General features: G+C 40.8%; 1 protein-coding gene across 7 annotated transcripts in view; it reads left to right on the top strand.

Annotated features, from left to right (window-relative positions):
- TNRC6C (trinucleotide repeat containing adaptor 6C) overlaps positions 1-20961 on the top strand; it is a 90129-nt gene that overhangs the window by 40521 nt on the left and 28647 nt on the right. For 3 of the 7 annotated variants that reach the window (XM_035893334.1, XM_035893336.1, XM_035893339.1), the window contains exons 1-7: positions 6331-8796; positions 16448-16657; positions 17878-18044; positions 18688-18792; positions 19237-19317; positions 19920-19977; positions 20168-20313. In XM_035893334.1, the coding sequence (XP_035749227.1) occupies positions 6423-8796; positions 16448-16657; positions 17878-18044; positions 18688-18792; positions 19237-19317; positions 19920-19977; positions 20168-20313 (3141 nt within the window). In that variant the 5' untranslated portion in view covers positions 6331-6422. Of the gene's footprint in view, positions 1-6204; positions 8797-16447; positions 16658-17877; positions 18045-18687; positions 18793-19236; positions 19318-19919; positions 19978-20167; positions 20314-20961 lie in introns of those variants that run through there. The other 4 variants (XM_035893333.1, XM_035893332.1, XM_035893335.1 and 1 more) reach the window with 4 other exon arrangements.

A 20961-nucleotide genomic window follows, 5' to 3' on the forward strand; every position in this document is an offset into this window, starting at 1 on the left:
CCGATGGGGCAGGGAGGAGGACACCGGGCATCGGGGCAGGAGAGGAGGACGCCGGGCAGGAGCAGGAGATGTCGCTGGAGCAAGGGAGGACGCCGGGCTGGAGCAGGAGATGTCGCCAGGGCAGGGAAGGAGGACGCCAGGCAGGAGGAGCAGGAGCTGCTGCCCGTGCAGGCGGTCGGCAGCGCCCGTGTCGTCTCTTGGCTGACTTTCAAAAGCAGGAGAAAAGCAGCTAGGGTGCTAATTGTAGCTGGGTCCTGAAGTGAAAATGTTTTGTGACAGTTGAAAGAATTTAAAGAGGAAGGAAGATCGGTTTAGTGTCAGCTGCAATTAGATAATCAAAGCTTAAAAATCCTACTCTGTTGATACCTTCACCTAGAGTTAAGGAGCGGAGCGAGGGGAAGGGGGAGGAGGGCTGTGCGTGGAAAGGGCATTTCCATAGCCAGTGCGACCGAGGCCCGACCGAGCTTGCAGGTTGTCTGGGCGCACGCTTGCACAGAGAGATTTTCTTGGCAGCTCTACAGGATGAGGCTCACACTGTACACAGCCGACATATTGAAGCCGAGAGCCCTGGAGAACGTAGATGCAGGAGTAGAAACAGCTCTGCACACAATGTAGCGTCTCCTAGGATGGTTGGGCGGCTCCTTTCTTCAGGTATTTTTATTACCCATCAGCCCTTTTTAGAGCCAAAAAAAAAAAAGAAAGTAACCCTAGCCCTGAGAAAATAGCATCTGTTTCTGTTAAATCAATTTATTACATAACATTTCAGAGAGAGAGCAGCAGCACAGCGTCCTAAGCTTTTGGCTGCATTTCAGGTTTGATAAAATGGCGTCTTCGCAGTGAGCTGCTTGCTAAAGATATGTTGCACTGAGCAGAAAAATGCAATTATTTGGTGTTTTCTACTGCTGCTTTTGTTTTGGAGAGGTAGCATTTAGTGGAATCTCGACTAGTAATGAAAAATGTTGTTTATTTGTGCTTGTTTTCTTAATGCATTTAAAAGCTTTCAGCATCAGAAGAAAGGAACTACATTTTAATGTCGTAGTACAGAAAATTAAAACTGGATAACAGGCTTTCCCACTTGTGTACTTAACTATGGTTTAGTTTTAAAATAAATAAAGCTGCTTTATTCAATGCTTCCATCTCTTTTCTGTATTTCCACGTTGTGTACGCTATTTAAGATTTCAGCTTCCTAACGTCTGTGAGGCTTGTTGTAAGTTAGCTTCGTAAGTGGCTTCAAATAGATGACAGTTTTCAAATTTGTCTTCAGCCTCAGACAGCATATGCACAGAGCTGGATGTAGCAGGTAACCTGAAATACTAGCACTACAATTCCCAGCTTTTCTACTTTATTATATTTCATTCTTCAGAATAGATGCTTGTGTCATTTTTCCTTTTGCTTTTCTGAAATAAGCCTTCATTTGACCTAGCACTTCAAATGTTTCTGGCAATTCCTATTTAATTCAGGTTCAGAAAAATTAATGTATAGCCTTTGAAAGATCTGTTCATGTTGAATTGAAAACTGTTTCTTTGGGGGGGAGAAAGTAATTTGCCCTTTTTCCTTGACTTTCTACTCAGAATCAGTAACCTTTCTGTGACAAGTAAAATCCCCAGGAGGACTGTCACTGGCCTTTGGGATTTTTCTCTCTTCTGCACGTCAAAGCAAAGAACAACGCCGTCTGTAATCTGTCCTTTGGGCAGGACAGGACGAGCCAATGAATCTGGTTGTTGTTACGCTGCCTAACGTGAACTGAAAAATAAAACTGGCAATAAGAGAGGGAGTCGCTATTAGATCTGATTTAAAATTGCATGAGCAAAACTGGTTTGTGATGTGGTTTTCATTAGACGTTTATCCCAGGCTTTGCCATTTCGCACCTTCTTCATACTTCAGTTCCTGAATCAGCTGCATGTTATGTTATAGTTCAGATGCATAATTTTACTGGGCAGCATTTGAACTAATTACAGCAATGGAAGTTATGAAGATGCAGTTACTTTTAACTTGGCTGGATAAAACCAAAAAGAAATACTACTGTAAATGACATTTTCAGAGGAGGATTGAAGTTTTGAGTAAACTGCCTGTGCGGGCAAAGTATTTTGCTTGTCGAAAAAATGCATGCAACAACTTCTCCCATTTCAGTCTACTCATACTTTACATTTGTAATCCATGTAAACATTAAACTCATTTTGCAGCTACTTATTCATATTCATTATCAAACACAGCCAAAAATGCTTTTTACTTTTAATAAATACTAAATTGAAGTTGGTAAAATATGTTGGGTACGGCATGTAATAACACCAGCAGCCTCCTCCCATACCATTAAGGATATTATTTAAAACCAAAACAAACCTCTCATGCTTATTGGTAATGCTGATCAAAGCTGTGCGCTTTTCAGGTAGCATGTATGATTGCAATTTGACAGAAGGTATGTTTGTTTAAAACGAATTTGAGCTGTTATTCTTGATATTAATTTTTCCTTCCTGATTGCTGAAGAAATGTTGTTAATCAAGGGAACCATATTTTATGAAAGATGCATAATTAAGATTTTCAAACACAATGTATTCATTTAAAAATCAGTTTCACTTTGCCGTGTTCCAGGGCTAGGATTTGCTAATATAAAATACCTGTGGTTCCTATACCTGATACTTTGTTTAAAATCTTTGCTCAGTTCACAGGGGAAGGATGGAAATGCTTCTGATGGACTGCAGTGCTTTTATTTCTTATTCTGCATAAATAAAGAGGAGCTGATTCTTAAGAATTTTTTAATGGGTTTCCCATTTCATTTGTAACAGCTTTGAAAAGCAAAAGAAAATATTCGCAATTTCTATGAAGAGTTGGTTTACTTGGAAGATGGAAGTTGGAAATCTGTGTTCAAAAAAACCCTCAAACAAAAAGATCGCTAGATTTAATCGTATAAAATATTTAGCTTTCATTATTTTTCCCAAATGTTTAAAGTCCTTATGGATTAAGTAGAACTGTATTACTAGTTATTTAATGTATAGAAATGAGTCTAGAGAAAACGGAAAGATGTCTTTTGGTTATTTGCTTCTAGAGACAAGAATATAAAGTCCTCTCTTCAGGATCAGTTCTGTACTCAAACTGTCTGTCTGTCCAGCAGCAAAGTCACAGGTTTGCAGCTTTCTGTTTATATTGTGAATATATTTTTTTTCATTCTCTTTATTTTATCTGTCCTGTTTCTTACAAGTTTTATAGCAGCAGCCTTTGGTGTTGGAACCAATTGTTCCAGTAAATATTTGGACACTATGAAGTTATTGCAAATCTCTGGTTTTGCTCTTTTTTTTTTTTTTTTTTTTTTGAATTTCATGTACCAGCGGTGAATCTGATTTGTGAAAGGTTACCAGCGTGGTGCCGCTGACTCCAGAGCGGGGGAGGCGCAGCACAGGTTAGCAAGCCCCCTCGAGCAGCAGCGTATTTTATGTCACCTAAAAAAAAATCCCGTGATCCGTATCAAAGTAACCACTTTTGGATTCGTTAGTGGTTATTGCTGAGGTTGTAATTGGAATCTCAGCAAAAGGAACTATGCTGATGGTACCCAAAAGGGGGTAATTACGGAGTTGTAAACCCTTGAAAAGCAAAGGGGGTTGAGCTGCATGTGTGCTGCTTGCAAGCCAAACATGCTTGGTGTGATACTGTCTGGAGTAGGAGTGCTTATCCAAGCTGAGGCGCTTGGCCGCTTTCTACTTTTAACATGGTCATCTCTGGGTCTTTATAGTTCTTCCCCCTCATAATTTTTTTCTTCTTGTTGCTCTGACTGCTCTTCAAAATCCTGGTATCTTATTTAATGAACCGTTTTGCTCCCTACTCTCAAGAGTCTTTCTACGCTCTTTTGTTATATTCCTCTTCCATTCCCACCCCTTCCCTTTACTTACTGTCTCCTAAGCGCTCTCAAACTTGAGCGTTACTTTAACCACCATGTTTGGGGGAGAGGACAAAGAGAAAGAAATGATTAAACAAGCAGCTCCCTTTCATCTCATCTTGTCGGTCTTTGTGCCATTTTTGTGAGTATTGAGACGTCTTGCACTGCTCTTGATCCTTCTTCACAAACCTGCCCTGCACAGGCACTCTCGCTTGCCTTGGGCAGCACCGTCGTTCTCCCAGGCACTTGCACATGTAGCTTAGGTTTCAGCTTTGACAAGACCTTTTCATTGGAACAATTATTTCAAGCTACTTTTAAATCTTTCTGTCATGTCTGAAATGTAGTGCTGAATCTCACCACCCACAGTGTTGAAAAAGATCTCGCATAACTCCTCTTATCTGATTCCTTGGTCGCCTCAACTTCTTATCTTCTGGCCTGGGCTGCCACTGCTTTTTTCTTTTGTTCATTCCTACTCTGCTAAGAATGCGGCTTGGCTCATTTTTCTGACCCTGTTGACCCTTTTAAAGTCTTTTCACAGGCTTCCTTCCTCTTCCAAGCCTTATCTGGGATTCTGGTCTCTGTTTAACACCTGTGTAGCAAACCTAGATTATCAGGTACATTTTCAACCTTCTTCCTTAGCTCTGTAATGGAACCGGTTGGCTTTATCCAGGAATAACATGATGCTGCCTTCCTTTCCAGCCATTGCATGGTGCTTTTCCTAGCATCATGAGAAGACAGGTGATGAGCTAAGATTGTTTTCCCTTCCTTTCCTCTAACATTTGTACTTTTGCTTCAATTGATTTATATATATGAAAAAAAAAAAAGCAAGATGCAATCTGTCCTGGTTTAGTGTGTTCTTTCTTCATCTTGCTAAATCTTCATGAGGCAACCAAGTACTGGCCCCCCTTTCTTGAAAAGCTACAGGTGAAATGTGTGAATCCAAAGACTTTCTCAAAGAGAGGGTGCTTTTTTTTATTCTTCTAACAGTTTTTCTGTAGTATTAGAACACCTCTAATTGGAGGCAGTTAGAGGAGCTAATCACACCAAAATATTTGTCATTTAAATTAATGCATATTAAGCATCCACTGTTAACAGCTTATTTGGGAGATTTCTGCATCCGTCTTCCCCACGAAATATTCTTCTTATTAAAATAATAAAAAAGAATTTTTGCAGATTTACAGCAAGTAAAAATAATTGACATCTACAATTTTTAACTTACGTATATGCAATTTTCTGCCTTATTTAGACCAGTTAAGAGGAGCTGTTCTGCAGACTGTTGCTAATACGTATCCATAGGATCAGACTGAATTACTTGCTATAAAATTCCCATCAAAAGAAATTAAAACGAGTAATCTGTACTAAAAATGTTGCAGAGAGCAATCGGATGGAAAGTAGATGCAAAAACCCGAACTAAGCCTGAGTTCTTAGCTTGAGAAGTGTTGTGTCTTCCAGTTTAACTTTGTACCCTGGCAAGAAATGAGATGTTCAGGAGCTTTTGTTTAATTTTTGGGATTGGCATCTTATGTTTGAGCGTGTGGGAGGTGCTCTGAAAAGACCGTCTTCGAGTCTCTGTACAACATAGCACTGATTTTTCATTGGTTTGGGGGAGAAATTGGACTGTATGTGCAAGTGCAAAAGAATGTTTAAATGACGTGTAAATCCTATAAGAGCTAAGTTTCTTGACAAAGCTGCCTGTTATTTAGAAATACCTGAGGTCTCTGCTAAAACGTAAGTTTAGTGGTGTTTAAATGTGTAATTGATACTGAATAGTAAAGGTGTCTGGCTGTATTTGTTCCTTTATTTACAGGAAGGGTTGAAAACCTAAATGCAGTATGAATTTAGTGTGTTGAGTGTGATGTGGGTGTGTATGTAATACCTAACGGCAGGCAGACATTTTAAATTTTTAACGGGATGCTCTTTCTTTGTGTTTCTCTGAAGAATGAGAATTGAGTCAAAATAAATGGTAAGAGTCTGTTAGATATTCTTCTGTGGTTTTTCCAAATTTGCTTTTTTAGATTTTTTTCACATAGATTAGTGTATTTGCTATGTTTATTTATCGTGTGCTTATTATTTTTACTAGTATGCTAAGGGATACAAAACACTTTTGCTGCTCTGTTCTAAAACTGAATTGTTCCATATTTTTAATTGAGAATTTTGACAGATTTACAAAAACCCTGAATATGAGCATCGTGCTTTATTGTATTATGTTAGAGAATGCACTCTAAATTTTAGCAGAACGCAGTGTTGTACCTAGCAATGCAAAATTAATACTTAATAGAGGGCTTTTGCAGTGCTTGAACAGTGGACTCATTTTTAACCTTATTGGATCCTTTCAGATCTCAGCCACAGTGGATTGGGAGACCATTATGAGAATTCCCACTGGGGACAGCAGCCCGCTTTCAGGAGTGAAGGCAACTGCAGCTGGGATAAAGTGATAATAGACAGGACTGACAAGGAAGCGTGGCCTTCCATTACCGGAGCCGAGACTGAGTCTGCCTCAGAATGTACTACAGACACTGACTCTGCCTCCAACTGTGGCTCAGAGAACAGTAGCATGGCTACAGGGAGTGCCCAAGGCAACTTCACTGGACATACAAAGAAAACTAATGGCAATAATGGCGCCAACGGAGCACTCGTCCAAAGCACTTCTAACCAGAGTGCCCTTGGAGCTGGTGGAGCAAACGGCAACGGCAACTCGGCCAGAGTGTGGGGTGTGGCCGCGGGCTCCAGCTCTGGCCTAGCTCACTGCTCTGCCAGTGGTGGTGATGGAAAGATGGACAACATGATGGGAGATGGTAGAAGTCAGAACTGCTGGGGTGCTTCCAACTCGAATGCTGGCATTAATCTTAACCTTAACCCTAATGCCAATCCAGCTGCCTGGCCTGTACTTGGACATGAAGGAACTGTGGGAGCAGGCAACCCTTCCAGTATTTGCAGTCCAGTCAGTGCCATAGGTCAGAACATGGGCAACCAGAATGGGAACCCAACAGGCACCTTAGGTGCTTGGGGAAACTTGCTGCCTCAAGAGAGCACAGAACCACAAACGTCCACTTCTCAGAATGTGTCTTTCAGCGTACAACCTCAGAACCTTAACACTGATGGACCAAATAACACTAACCCCATGAACTCTTCACCAAACCCTATCAATGCAATGCAGACAAATGGACTGCCGAACTGGGGAATGGCTGTTGGTATGGGGGCCATCATCCCGCCCCACCTGCAAGGCCTTCCTGGTGCTAACGGAACATCAGTTTCTCAAGTCAGCGGGGGCAGTGGTGAAGGAATGGGCAGTTCAGTGTGGGGGATGTCCCCAGGTAATCCTGCCACAGGAAACAGCAATTCTGGGTTCAGTCAGGGGAATGGAGACACTGTGAACTCAGCATTAAGTGCTAAACAAAATGGATCCAGCAGTGCTGTGCAAAAGGAAGGAAATGGAGCGAGCGCGTGGGATTCGGGGCCTCCTTCTGGTCCTGGGGTACTAGCGTGGGGCAGGGGCGGTGGCAACAGTGGTGTTGGTAGTATGCATTCTGGAGCTTGGGGCCACCCCAACCGTAACACCAGTAACGGTGTGAACGGTGAATGGGGCAAGCCCCCAAACCAGCATTCCAATAGCGACATCAATGGGAAAGGATCAACAGGGTGGGACAGCTCTAGTGTTACCAGTCCGAATCCTGCCATGCAGCAGAGCAATGAACAAATGAACTCTTGGGCCAAAGCTGCAGCATCTGGCACCACAGCTAGTGAAGGAAGTAACGACAGCGGTGGCAGTCAAAACGAGGGCAGTACTGGGAGGGAGGGGGCTGGAGAGGGCAGGAGGAGAGACAAAGGGATGATAGACCAAGGGCAAGTTCAGTTGCCAAGAAATGACCTTGACCCCAGGGTCCTGTCCAATACGGGGTGGGGACAGACCCCCGTAAAGCAAAACACTGCCTGGGAATTTGAAGAGTCCCCAAGGTCTGAACGAAAGAATGACAATGGAACAGAGGCCTGGGGTTGTGCAGCTACTCAATCTTCAAACTCAGGGGGGAAGAACGATGGGTCCATCATGAACAGTACAAATACCTCTTCAGTATCTGGGTGGGTCAACTCTCCACCGGCAGCTGTTCCAACAAATACAGGTTGGGGAGACAATAACAACAAAGCACCAAATGGCCCAGGGGGGTGGGGAGAGTCAGCAAGCTCTACTACTGTTAATAATGCTGCTGCTGCCAAAAGCGGCCACGCTTGGAGTGGGACCGCAAATCAGGAGGACAAATCACCTACCTGGGGTGAACCTCAGAAACCCAAATCTCAAAACTGGGGAGATGGACAGAAATCAAATCCAAGCTGGACGTCAGGAGGTGGAGACTGGACAGATTCATCATCTGTTCCTGGACACTTGGGTGATGGGAAGAAGAATGGATCTGGATGGGATTCTGACAATAGATCAGGGTCTGGTTGGAATGATTCCACAAGGTCTGGGACCAGTGGTTGGGGAAATGGCACAAACAGCAAGGCTAATACAGGTACAAGTTGGGGGGAATCTTTAAAGCCAGGCCCCCAACAAAATTGGGCTAATAAACCCCAGGACAACAATGTGAGTAACTGGGGAGGAGCTGCTTCTGTAAAACAGACGGGGTCAGGGTGGGTTGGTGGGCCAGTGCCAGCCAAACAAAAAGAGAACTGTGAGGCAACTGGCTGGGAAGAGCCATCTCCACCGTCCATTCGCCGCAAGATGGAAATCGATGATGGTACCTCAGCTTGGGGCGACCCAAATTACAACAACAACAAGACTGTAAACATGTGGGATAGAAATAATCCTATAATTCAGAGCAGTACCACAACCAATACCACCACCACTAGCACCATTATCAACACAAATATGGTTGAACCTCAGCCATCGCACCAGTCAAGTGCCCAGCCGAACCGGTCCCCGCTGCTTGGTCCAGGTATGAAAATATTTTTATAAGAGACGTTATACCAGTACCGATTACCCAATGGCCTGGTCAGTGTGTAGTTACACTTTAAATATAGAAATGCTGTATTTATGTCACAGAATAAGTTCATTCGTTTACTCTGAAGCAGTGGTAACTTCTTAAGGACGGAACTTGTGGAACCTGACACACAAGCTTCCGAAGTCCAAGTGAACGCAAGAAAGGCTTGAAACAATATCTGGCTAATAATGCGCTGGGTCCTCAGATTGTTGATCCGTATTTATTTTGTCACCTCTTCCACAGTTACACAGCACCTTCTTTTAATTCAACCATTTGCAAGTTTGGGGGCCTTTTGCAAGCCTTTTTTCTCTTCTGTTGCCGTTGCTCAGTCTTTGTTCTCGTTTCGACAGTACGCATCTGTTTCTTTTCTGCAAACCATAGCTCTTGGCAACAGATGTTTTTGAACGGTTGCACGAATCTAGGCTGCTGCTGTGTCTCTGTCTCCCGTTTGTTGTCTTTTATGAAGGAACGGTTCTCTTCCATACTTCAGGTCTCGAGCACGGGTAGTATCCTGGACTTTTATGTGATTCTTGTAAAGCTGGATTGGTTAAAGATGTTAATATTCAGGGTGGCTGGGAAAAGTTATTTTAACTTCAGCTGTGTTCCAAAGACAAGTTTTTAGGCATCGAGGAATTTTTCTAATCAAGGACAAGGTACTGTTGTAGACAAGCAGCAAGAAATAAAAATAGGGGGGGAAAATGCTTGGGGGGAGGTATTTAAATAAAAGTTATAGCAGCCCTGCTCTATGTCATGACCACAGACTTTTCAAATCTGATCTTGCAACACTCTTTGAAAGTTTTCATCTGATTTTTGTCTCTCAAGTTTTTGTTTCGTCTTGGTCATGGCTAAATAGTGACTTTTTAACGACATTTTTCTCCAAGTGGGATTTGTTGTACTTCTCTTATTTCTATCATTTTCTCTTTGATTTTTTGAAATAATTCAAACTTACTGTGTAAAAATAGTCTCATGTTCTGTACACTGGTCAAATATTTTAACAGTCGAGTGTCTAGTTTAATAAAATAATGTGCTCTAGAAGAAGAAATCTTTAAATAGGTTTGTACTTGGTCAGTCCAACATGCATGATCTAGAATTAGTTTACCTTAAATATATTTCATCCATACTTAAAACTTTACCCATGAAACTGGCAATTCCAATTTCTGAATTGTAGTGGAGATACGGAAGTGGGGGTTTGGGTGGGTTTTTTCTTTTTTTTTTTCTTTTTTTATTCTTTTTTTTTCTTTTTTTTTTCCTGTTGAGCTGACTTTTGGATGATTACATCCGTGCTTGTAAAACTGTTCCTATGCAGCGATGTATTGTTAATGCTACTTAAACAGCCTAACACGGCGCAGAGGAAAACATTACTGTTCCAAGGCCTTCAGATTTTGAAAATGGAATTTAAAAACTGGTGTTAATCTACAGTGATTCCTCTGAAGATGGGTTTCTTTGAAGTAATATGTTTATGCAGTCAGGGAACTGTTTATTAATTTGTAACCATTCACTCAAGCTACCACGTGGCTGGGTTAAAATGACAGCATTGTGCATCTTGCAAAGATGTTCATTAGAAGGAGTCTAAGATGCTAAAGCAAAGCTAACTCTCAGAATATACGTAAGACAGTGCATGCAAGGAAGAGGATGAACTGAGTGATAGTGAAGGCAATTTATCACACAGTTCTGATATTAAAATTTAGATCAAGTTTTTGAGGGCATAAGGCCTTTTGTTGTGTATTTTTGCTTCCATACGGTTACAGTTGTATATGTAGGTACAGCTATAAAGGCTGTACATGGAAATATTTTGAAGGATTATTGTTTAATCTGCAAATGGAAGCTCGGAGCAGTCCCCTGTGTCTTTCTGTGTTATGCCCATTTTTATCGGTGCCTGAGAGGGGCTACTTGCCTGCTTACCTTACACAGAGAGAGCAAAACCTGTCATTTAAAATGATCCTATTAGTTCCCCCATTCAAAGTGCAGAAGACCTATTTTTAAGCCTGCGCGTAGCCTGTGGCAGCTGTAAAGCAATATCCTGTTGGTCTTTGTGGCAATCGGCACAGACTTGAAACATCTACAAATCTCGTCCCATCTGGGACAGCTACAGGATGAGAGGCAGATCATGAGCGGCTTTCCTCCGACACAGACGTGGGCTTGCAGTTTGTCGTCCTGCTGTTTAACCTTATTTTTCCCTACTCTGCTTCCCTGTCCCGTTGGCTATGCATTTCCAGCCTCAACAGTACGGGAGGCAGGAATCCTATAGCCAGGAGAGTTCTGTTCTCCAGAACCAAATTTCATCCTACAACAGTTTTCTGTGTACAATATTTCCATGCAGAACATGATTGTGCAATTAAAGGCCGTGCCATAGGGCACAGGTTAAGTGCTCATCTAAAATCTTACAACACTTGAACTAAGTAGTTACCACTGGCATTTTGTCTGCTGCATGGGTCATGATGTGCTTTGCCAATCATTGTTATGATTCCCTGTTATTCAGGGAATATCCTGAATCATGGATTCTGTCCCTGTGTAAGCAGGGAAGTCTGGCGTAGCTGTAGGATGGCAGTCACACACCCTGAAAGCCGAGAAGTGGATTTTAATTTTGCTGTACAGCACTAGTTAACTGTTCACAAAGGAGCAGCAGTCCCTTTCGAGTTTTAGGTTTATACTGCGTTAGTTTAGAAATGGAGGCCAAGTTACAGTCTTGTTATTCAAGTTGTCACCCATCCCCAGAAGTTCTCAGAATTCTTTGATTACAGAACTTAAAAGCTGTTGATGGGAAGCAGATGTTGGTACACACTTGATGAAAATGGATAATGCTTTAAGGGGGTTCTTCTTCTATTGGAAAAAAAAAAGGGGGGGAGGATAGATAACATGATAAACATAGTCCCTTCTGGTTATAGGAGCTTGCTCCCAAACCACTGGTGAGTTATTTAGAAAGATGAGTGGGAAGCTAGGGGTTTTGATTTAGATTCAATTTTTATCTAAATTACTCGTGCGTAATCCTTACTAGCATTTTCAAATCTTGCAACAAGGGGAATAAGAAGTGAGAAAAGGTTTTGCAAACAGGGATGACTAAAAGAGATTTCTGGATCCCGAACAGCACCAGATCCTTCCTCCAACTGCTGAGGAGTGGGCTCGATGCTTTCCTGTTCCCATTAGGGAGGTAGAGCTTGGCAGGGTTCCAGCCGCCCGTCCTCCAGCTGAGAGCAGAAACAACAAAAGATAATGTAGGCTTCCCTACGGAGATTTTAGGTTGAAGATTAAGGTCTTTGTGGTTCCTAGAGAGTAAGGAGCTTAAGTTTTAAAAATCTGAACCAGGTCTAAATTCTGAAAGCTCTGAGCATCTCTCTATTCATTTTATAATCCAGCGCCGTTGTCTCAGTGGCGACTTAGGTGTCATTCCTAGCGTGTAATTTATGTGCAACAGAGAATGCAAGTGATGCGTTTTACTTACTTTGAACTTTCATCTGAGTGGATTTGAAACCAGATCAGTTTTGAGCTCCTTTAAGGATGCTCGTGTGCAAAACCCTAAAATCCTGTTACGGGTGCTCAGCCCTGCCCCGTTCCCCCAGAACAGCCAGGTGATGCTGAGGAACCTGCCCTCTATTTTCACACGAGGTTGAAAGCCAAGTAAGAGCTTCCCTAGTGCTGAGCAGTACAAGAAGGCATGGAGCTCCACCATGTGAACTGGAATACCTTTCAGAAAATGAAGCCCTGAAAGGTTAAGGGTTACAGGTGACTCTTAAAAATGTATGTAAACCTCCCCTTTACACACACGCTCTCCTATAGCTTATTTCTTTTCTATTATTAGCAGATTACCTAGTGACTATGCAGTAAACAATCTCATTTATCTACCTAATTTTTTTCCTTTCTCGTCTACATAAGGTTCTAATATGTTGCTTTGCCTGTATTGTAGTCATACACTCTGGTATTTATCACAGACCAAACAGCTTCAAGGAAAACAGTTTCTGCCATCCAAATGGCTATAGGGTTATTTTGAGGGAAAACAACTGCATCCTGCCACAGCTTAGTTAACATTGCACTTTCCCTTGAGGATTTCCTATTGGCTGTGGCCCAATGTTAATTACGGGTTTATTTCTATAAAACAAAGCTCTGCCAATGTGTCCATGTTTCTTAGTCTCTGTGATCTTTTTGTTTCTTGTAATTCTAACAGTGTTTAAAAACTTCAGGATTAAAACCTCACTTTCTTGCCAAAGAACCCTTTAATGGAGCTTATTCTGTTGCAAAACATCGTTCCTGCAGATCTGGGTGTTACTTAAGGTGTGAAGCTTTTTCTTAGGAAAGCCTATAAGGGTGTTATTTCATAAAGAAAACTTAAAGTTTTCTCTGAGCAGAATTTTTGGAAATGTTAGGCAGGTTCAGATTTTGAGACCAGTGTGAAGGTGTTTTCCTTCCAAACAGCTGCGTAAGGGAACTTGGAAGCAGCTTCTTGCGTTCATTTGAGCCACTGTAACGCCGTTTGTCAGCTGCCTTTATTGCAGGGTCTGCGATGGCACTGGAAAGCATCGCGCTGCCGCAGGGACTGCAGGCTCTTTGAACTAATGCTCCACCTGTGGCTGTTTCAAGTATGAAGCATATACTGGGTCATTTTAAAAATTGAGAAAAAACATTGTTTAAAAAAGAGCCCTTTGAAGAATATGAAGGAAATTCCATTTTTCACCTGTGGAATTTTGCATCGTTCATTCAAAAATGTAACTTTATTCACCTTTTTAAGTTTCTAAAATAGTCATACGGAGTCATGAAAAGGCAAATTAGTAACGTTAAGACAGCGGGTACTCAACACAGAGAGGCAAACGGGTTTGTAATTGAGAGCTACTCCGGCATTTACATGCAGGTTCATTTTTGCAGTGCACAAGTTATTTCTCCAGCAGCCTTCGGGTTTTATTTACAAATTTCCTGCACTTAATCTGATCTGTTAAGATAGGTTTAAGAACTTTTAGTTTATGCATTTTGTTTGCTTTTATGTACTTGCAAGTATTCTCTTTTACTAAAGGCTGGCTCCCTCATTATTTTTAATCCTGTATTATTTACTGCTCAGCGCATTTAAAGCACTTAACTCAAAATAACGTGGACATTACACATCTGTGGTCTTTAAGCAACACTGTTGAACTTAAAAGAACCAGTCCTTCTGTTGCTCTTTGAGTTTTTATTCTACAACCTCGCACACTTTGCCTTTTCAATATATGAATTGTCTTTTAAGGTTGATTTCGTAAATGGAATTAGTTTCCATTGGTTCCATGAACTCAGGGAAGTACTCGTATTCTGCCCTCTCTATTTGTATTCTACGTGGTGCTTTAGAGATGTTTTGTTTTCTGTTTCATTTGCCTGCCGTTAATCTTTTTCAGATGCCAATATGATTAAATACAAGCAGTTGTCTGACAGGGTTGCCTCCTGAGTAGTGAGGCAGAAATTCAAATAAAGTGTTCCTTAAATAAAGTTGGTTTAAAGATACAGCAGAAAGCTTGAATAAGTATTTTAGGGGCAACGCCAAGGAAGTTCTCCTGTTAAGTAGAGGTTTGTTTATATATATGTGTGTGTGTGTCTCTGCGAGTTTGTCTTCTATGCACACTTTAAAATAACCAGAAATTTAAGATACGTTGATAGAGCTTAGAACACAGTATTTTTGTTTCAAATGGAAATCAATTTAATGAAACAGTGAAATTTTGGGTTATTTCAGGAGTACATTTTAAAACACAATGAATCTTGCTGGTAGTGAAGGAGCTTTATTAAGCTCTGTGTTCCTGAACACGTAGGCTTAGTTTGGCTATGTTTTGTCATATGCACTTTTATCAGTATCCGAGAGAGCTGCAGTTGCTTTAAGAAATAGAGCCTAAAATAAATATGTAATACGGTAACACTGGAGCAGGGGACAGACAGACATGAGCCTGAATGGCTGAAAGAGCCAATGACAGAAATGAGCCTGAATTTGAAAGGCATTTTTTTCCTATGCTAGCCAGTGTTTGAGTTGTTATTGGCGATGTCTGTTGCTGCCCAGAAATTCTGTTGAAATCTGTATGTTCTGCAAAGGCTTGGTGCTCAAGGAAACCCTTATTGCTTAGTTAGTTTAACGTATTTCAAGGTACTCTTAAATAAAGTTCTTTTATGGCGACTTCCTTGCCATTGTCTGCCTACTCTAGGTGTCAGTTTGTGTAGAAAATGTTACGTTTCTGCTCTTTGAAACCTTTCCAGAATATTTTTACAGATAGCATTGGGGAGAAAAAAAAAGGAATAGTGCTGCAGCAAAGTAGGCATCTAGTCCTTAAATTATGAAAATTGGCTGAAACCAGAAATGGCGCTCTTTTTTGGGTAGTAGCAAACCCAGGTTTCTTTCTTACTGGATCTGGTTGCATGTTGTGAGCTGCCAGAAGTTACAGATTTGGCAGGGCAATAGTTGATGGAATTAAAATACCCAGACTTAATAATATTCATCTCCAATGAAAAGAGAACAAGTTCCTGAATTAGCAGCCTAATTAACAAACAGTAGAAGTTTTAAGCAGACTGAATTCTGCAATACTCGTTGAGGTCTTGGTTGTCGCATAATGGAGTGCTTTTTGTGTAATGGAGTGCTTTTTGTGTAATGGAGTGCTTTTTGTGTAATTGTAGAAAAATAGGTTAATATCAGGTATATGTCAAACCTTTGTTTTCCTGCCTGTTATGTACCTGTTACTTTTGTATATTTTTAAGAAGTACCTTGAACTCCATCTATGATCCAAATCTGTCTCTTCAGAAAAAAATTTTTTAAGAGGTAATGGTGAATTTGCTGTGTTGGTCAGTGTTGCTCTTTAGGACTCAGAAGCTATATGGCCATTCCTGGTACGTTCAACTTCAGTGCTAAAATAGGTGTCATATGGATTTCAATGCATTACATTCAAGCCAAGCCAGACTAAGGCCATTTCTTAAATCTTTCAATGAGTTACAATAATGCTCTGTAGGAAAACAGTGACTTCTACCTGCTGTTCCTCATGATTTGACTATAGATTCTAACTGCAGTATTGTCTAGTTCTGAAAAATCATATTTATTATTGGGCTCAGTGGTGAAGGGGTATGTAGGGAACAGAGTCAACCACGAACTGTAATAAAAGCTTTAAGAAACACATACAAAACATATAATCTGCGTTGAAAGTGGTAACAAACAAATATCATCTTACAGGGCATGAGAAAAGATACTTGGTAATTTGTAAATAGTTAAGAGGATTTAAAATAGCTTAAAATCTTTCAGTGAAGCAAGGCCCAACTGAGGGTGGGGTCCTGGTCCCCTGAATGCTCACACTGCTGCTTGCGGTCGGCGCTGAGAAGTCGCATCAGAAGCCGCGGCTCCCTGGGGCCCAGGTCTGGCTCTCCGTCAGCAGCCTGACCGCCCCTGGCTGTGTTGACAAATACTCCATCTTGACAACTTGGCATTAGTAGTCAATTAAGAACAAGACTTTTGAGACCAAATCAAAGGGATTTTTTTTAATATGCTTAATTAGAATCACTGCATCTACTTAGTGGTTCATACTCTTTCCAGACAAACACTTCAATAAAATGTCCATCTTTGAAATTATTGACAAAAGAAACCTTTCCTCTTGTCACTGTCCTTCTCTCCTTCCCCTTGCTTCAGCAGGCTGGGGAGAAATGCCTACTGTCCACACAAAGACCGAAGCTTCTTGGGGAGAGCCGTCATCCCCTTCTGCTGCAGTTGATAATGGCACTTCAGCGTGGGGGAAGCCCCCCAGCAGTGGTACAGGGTGGGGAGATAATCCTGCTGAGTCGGCAGGGACATACGGAAGAACAAATGCTCCAGCTGCTGCCCCAGCACTGTGCAAACCAGGTACGTGCATGGATGTTGCTGTCATAAGAGGCTGGGGGAAAGATGCCAAGTGTGGTTGCCTCTGCCAGTATTTTTAAGCAGCACTTCTTCTGGTCTTCTGTGCATTTAAATTGTAATTTTATTCTTAAAACTCCACTAGCTGTCTCAAAATGTTGATATTCCAGATACAAAGTTCATATAAAAATACGAATACTGCATCAATCCAGTATATTTAAAGGTATTCCTTAGAGCATTGTTGTGTATTTTGACAGCAGTATAGTATAAATTGTAGAGATGCAGGAAACTCCAAAATTGCGGAAGAATGTGTAACAGTACTTATCCATCACTGCCTGAAAGAAACCTGTATTGAGATGAGAAGCAACTGAGCTCAGTCAAGATAGGATTGATTTTGGTAGGAAAAGAAGCACTTGAGAATGACTAGTCATAGCTTCTCTGTTCTGCTAAACGGAGGGAGTGGGTATATTCTTCAGCTGTTAAAAATGTTCGCAGGTTCAGGAACACCCTGAACTACTTCACAATTCCCAACTAATGTTATTTAATAAAAATCCTCCATCTCTAAATGCCATGATGGCTACAGTGCTTCTTTTAGACTTCTGTTTTGGCTGTAGTAGTCTTTAAGCTTCACTCCTGCAAAATACTGAGAGATAGAAGGCCCAGAAAGCCTACACAGAGGAGTGAGAGATCTTAAAATGAGTAATCTCAGCTTCAGATGGAGTCAACAGAATAAAACGGAATGAGGTAACACAACCTCATCACTTAATGTAAAGTGTCCCCTGCAGCCCATGTGCTCCTTTCAGATCCCATTCTTCTGAGATGGGAATGAGTTTCTGACCATCAATGACCTCGAAGTTTGGGTTTGTTCATCAGAAGAATGTGGCAGCTAAAATGGTGAGATTCATTGAAAGCAAAATAGCACTTAACAAGTGTGTGGTCATACTTTTGGTTCCCTGTTCCTAGGAGACTGGAATGACCATGACCACATATCTTACTTGTTCAGGAAGAAGCAAGACTTGCTGTTGCTGGACTTTTTCTTCTATAAAGTATTTAGAGAACTTTTCTTTTTTGCTAGCTTCAAAGAAGGAGTCCTTATCATTTAATGCCAATTAAGCTACTTGATGAACCTCTGTATCTCTTGAAAATACTCAAATGTTAGCGTACTGGATATGGCATAAAAGGAAATTGGATCTGATTTTTCTTTTCTCTCTTTCCTTTCCCTCCAGCTTCAAAATCTATGCAAGAAGGCTGGGGCAGTGGTGGGGATGAAGTGAATCTCAGTACTAGTCAGTGGGAAGATGAAGAAGGAGATATGTGGAATAATACTGCTTCACAAGAGAGCAGCTCCTCCTGTAATTCATGGGGGAACGCCCCGAAGAAAGGACTTCAAAAGGTAAGACAAAAATAAAGGTACTCTCTAGGAAAGAATGGAATTAGTATAACATTTCTAGAATGAGTTGTCACAATTTTTCTGTTGTATTACACCTGAGCTCTTAAATTAGACCTCTGACACCTGAACACAAACGCAGCTTGCCACTACAGTGGTTCAAGTACAGCCTACCTTGTTTCCAGGGGAAAATGGGAAATGTCAGGTTCTTCGAGAGTTTTGTTGTTGCTTTTGTTTTCTCTAAGTTTTATAAGTTTCCATGTATTCTGAAGAAAAGATAATGTATTAACAGAAACAGAAAAAGTGTTAAGGGGGTTTTCATATGCTTTCTGTTGTGGTAGAAATGCAAATCGTAGTTTGTGATGAAGTGGTTCAGCAAAAAATGCCTATTTGTGAGGAACAAACAGATTAATTTTAAGGTGTGTACTGGTCTGAGAACAAAGCAACGTTGTATTAATGCCGCGCTCAACCTAGAACATAAACAATGATGTTAGGACGTTTTCGATTGCACAGTCTTTATTTCAGGACAAGGCCAGGCTGTAACTTAAAGGAATTGGGAATGCATTTAGCCAGTTTGTTTGTTATTCCATTAGCCAACAGTTAGGCCAGTGATTTGATCAAGTATGGTTGTTTCTTGTACTGTCCGCAGCCCAAAACAAATCCACGCTTGTCCCTTGGTACTTTCTGGAGAACTGAAAGGAAGAGACTTCTTAAGGATTTTGTGATAGAAAAGCTGCACAGAGATCTTTTAAAGGTGTTTATCTAGACGCTCTTGTTTGTTTTTAAGAAAATACACTGAGTAACATTCTTAACTTCAAGGTTGCAAATTCGTTTTTGGGAATGTTTTTCAGGAAGTGTTGTACTATTTCAGAATCTTTGATTTCATTATTTTTTTCTGCCAAGGATTCAAATGAAATATGTAAATTCAAAGGTGGCTTTAATTCAGTGGTCGGCAAATCAAATACTAAATAGTACACTGAACATTCAGCTGAGATAAAATTTGTACTCTTTGTGGGGGAAGAGAATCGTAGTTATGTTGTTCGGAGGGTTCTTCACTACTTTCTAAATTAATGTACTAATACACCTTTCAGTAGCATGTGTTATTAATAAGAAAAACTTAACATGTATTTTATGTACGTCTCACTAGTATGAATACGAGAACCAGACCACTAATGGAATCTCCCGTTTATTTACTAAGGGCATGAAGACATCTAGCAAGCAAGATGAGGCCTGGATCATGAACCGCCTGATAAAACAGCTCACAGACATGGGCTTCCCTGTGAGTAGCGTTCATAGATAGCACGCCTGTGGCTTAGCTTTTGTAGCTAGTAGTAGACTGTAGCTACAACAAGATCTTCAGTCTCTTCTTCAGGCTGGGAAGTAGTTCTGTTACTTGCATTTAGACATTTACTCTAATTTCAGAAATCTGAGATTACTTGATGATACACTTTGTGTGATGACATTTATCGATTTTTTTTTTTTTGAAGTTCAGAGTTTTATAACAATAGGTGTTAGTTTGAACTTCAGTAATAATTCCACTCCTATTCCCCTTTTCTTGTTAAACAGGCGAAATCACAATGTAGCTGGCTTTTGAGAGAAAGTCATATCGTAGTGATATTTAAGTTGTCCATAGAAAACAGGAAGAAATTTAAACAGAACAGTATGACTTGACCTTGTAGAACTGGTACTTACCTGACAAGCTGAAACTAACTGAATTGTTGTGGGAATTGGTAAAAGCAGAAGAAAATGTGCACAGACATTATTTGTGCTGCTGAGTAAATATTAAATCCAGTATTTGAGACATACCTGTTTTCTCAGTTGGCTTTGAAATCATATAAGCATGATTACTTTTTCTTTTAATATAATCCATATTTTTGACAGAGAGAGCCAGCGGAAGAGGCCTTGAAGAGCAACAATATGAATCTCGATCAGGCCATGAGTAAGTATCTATGTAACTAATTTTTTTTTTTCCTTTAAAGCAACACCGGAACCATTCATGGTTCTGGAGTTTGATCTTACCCAGATTTATTTGACAGTATATTTTTTCTTGCTTTACTTTTGTAAGCAAGACCCAATTAATTCACTGTCTTTGTATCACCTTTTTCAAAACATTTCCCTTTTCTGTGAAGGTGCTCTGCTGGAAAAGAAGGTGGAAATGGACAAGCGTGGAATGGGAGTGACCGACTATAATGGAATGGTCACCAAACCCCTTGGCTGCCGCCCACCACCAATCTCCAAAGAGTCTTCCATGGACCGCCCCACCTTCCTTGACAAGGTAAGTTCAGAAAATGAATGTGATTTCAAGTCAAAACTGTACACAGCATAGAAATATTGATGATTTCTACTATCTGTTTAGAAAGCAGTAGAGGGAAACGTGATAGATAATTACATATTGCTTTATTCTTTCTCTTCACCTTTTTTAATCTTTTGGGGCATTTAGTCCGTGTTGAAAGGGCCAATGATTTGATTTCCACGTAGAAGTAAACAATAGTCATGCCCAGTGTTACACCTGAAATGAAAACTCACTAAGGAATCAGTAATGCAGTGGAACTAAAAATGGGAAAACCAAAGAAACAAGGCGCAGAAAGCCTTTCACTCTGTGAGAGTCCAGAGAGCCAGTGACCCTTGCCCAGAGTAATGGTCAGGCAGGACCAAGGCCAACATCTTCAAGAATTAGGTTCCTAATTAGTGTTTTAGTTTTGCACTTCTTACAGATTTCAGTGAAGGTTCAGTACTTAAACAGGAATGAGGAGCTGAGGTATTTTTGTAAATCAAAGAGCAGACATGCACGCTCGTAAATAGCTTCTCCAATGAGCTTCCTTTTCTGTGATCACACATGACAAATTTTCCAGCACCATGTAATGACTGAGGAGAAGGCTCCAGAACTTCCTGGTGTCCAAGATTCAAAGCGCCTAAGGAAAAG

The sequence above is a fragment of the Egretta garzetta genome, unplaced genomic scaffold (genome assembly GCF_000687185.1).
Source record: "Egretta garzetta isolate BGI_Z169 unplaced genomic scaffold, ASM68718v1 scaffold34, whole genome shotgun sequence".
In the NCBI taxonomy this organism is placed as follows: domain Eukaryota; kingdom Metazoa; phylum Chordata; class Aves; order Pelecaniformes; family Ardeidae; genus Egretta; species Egretta garzetta.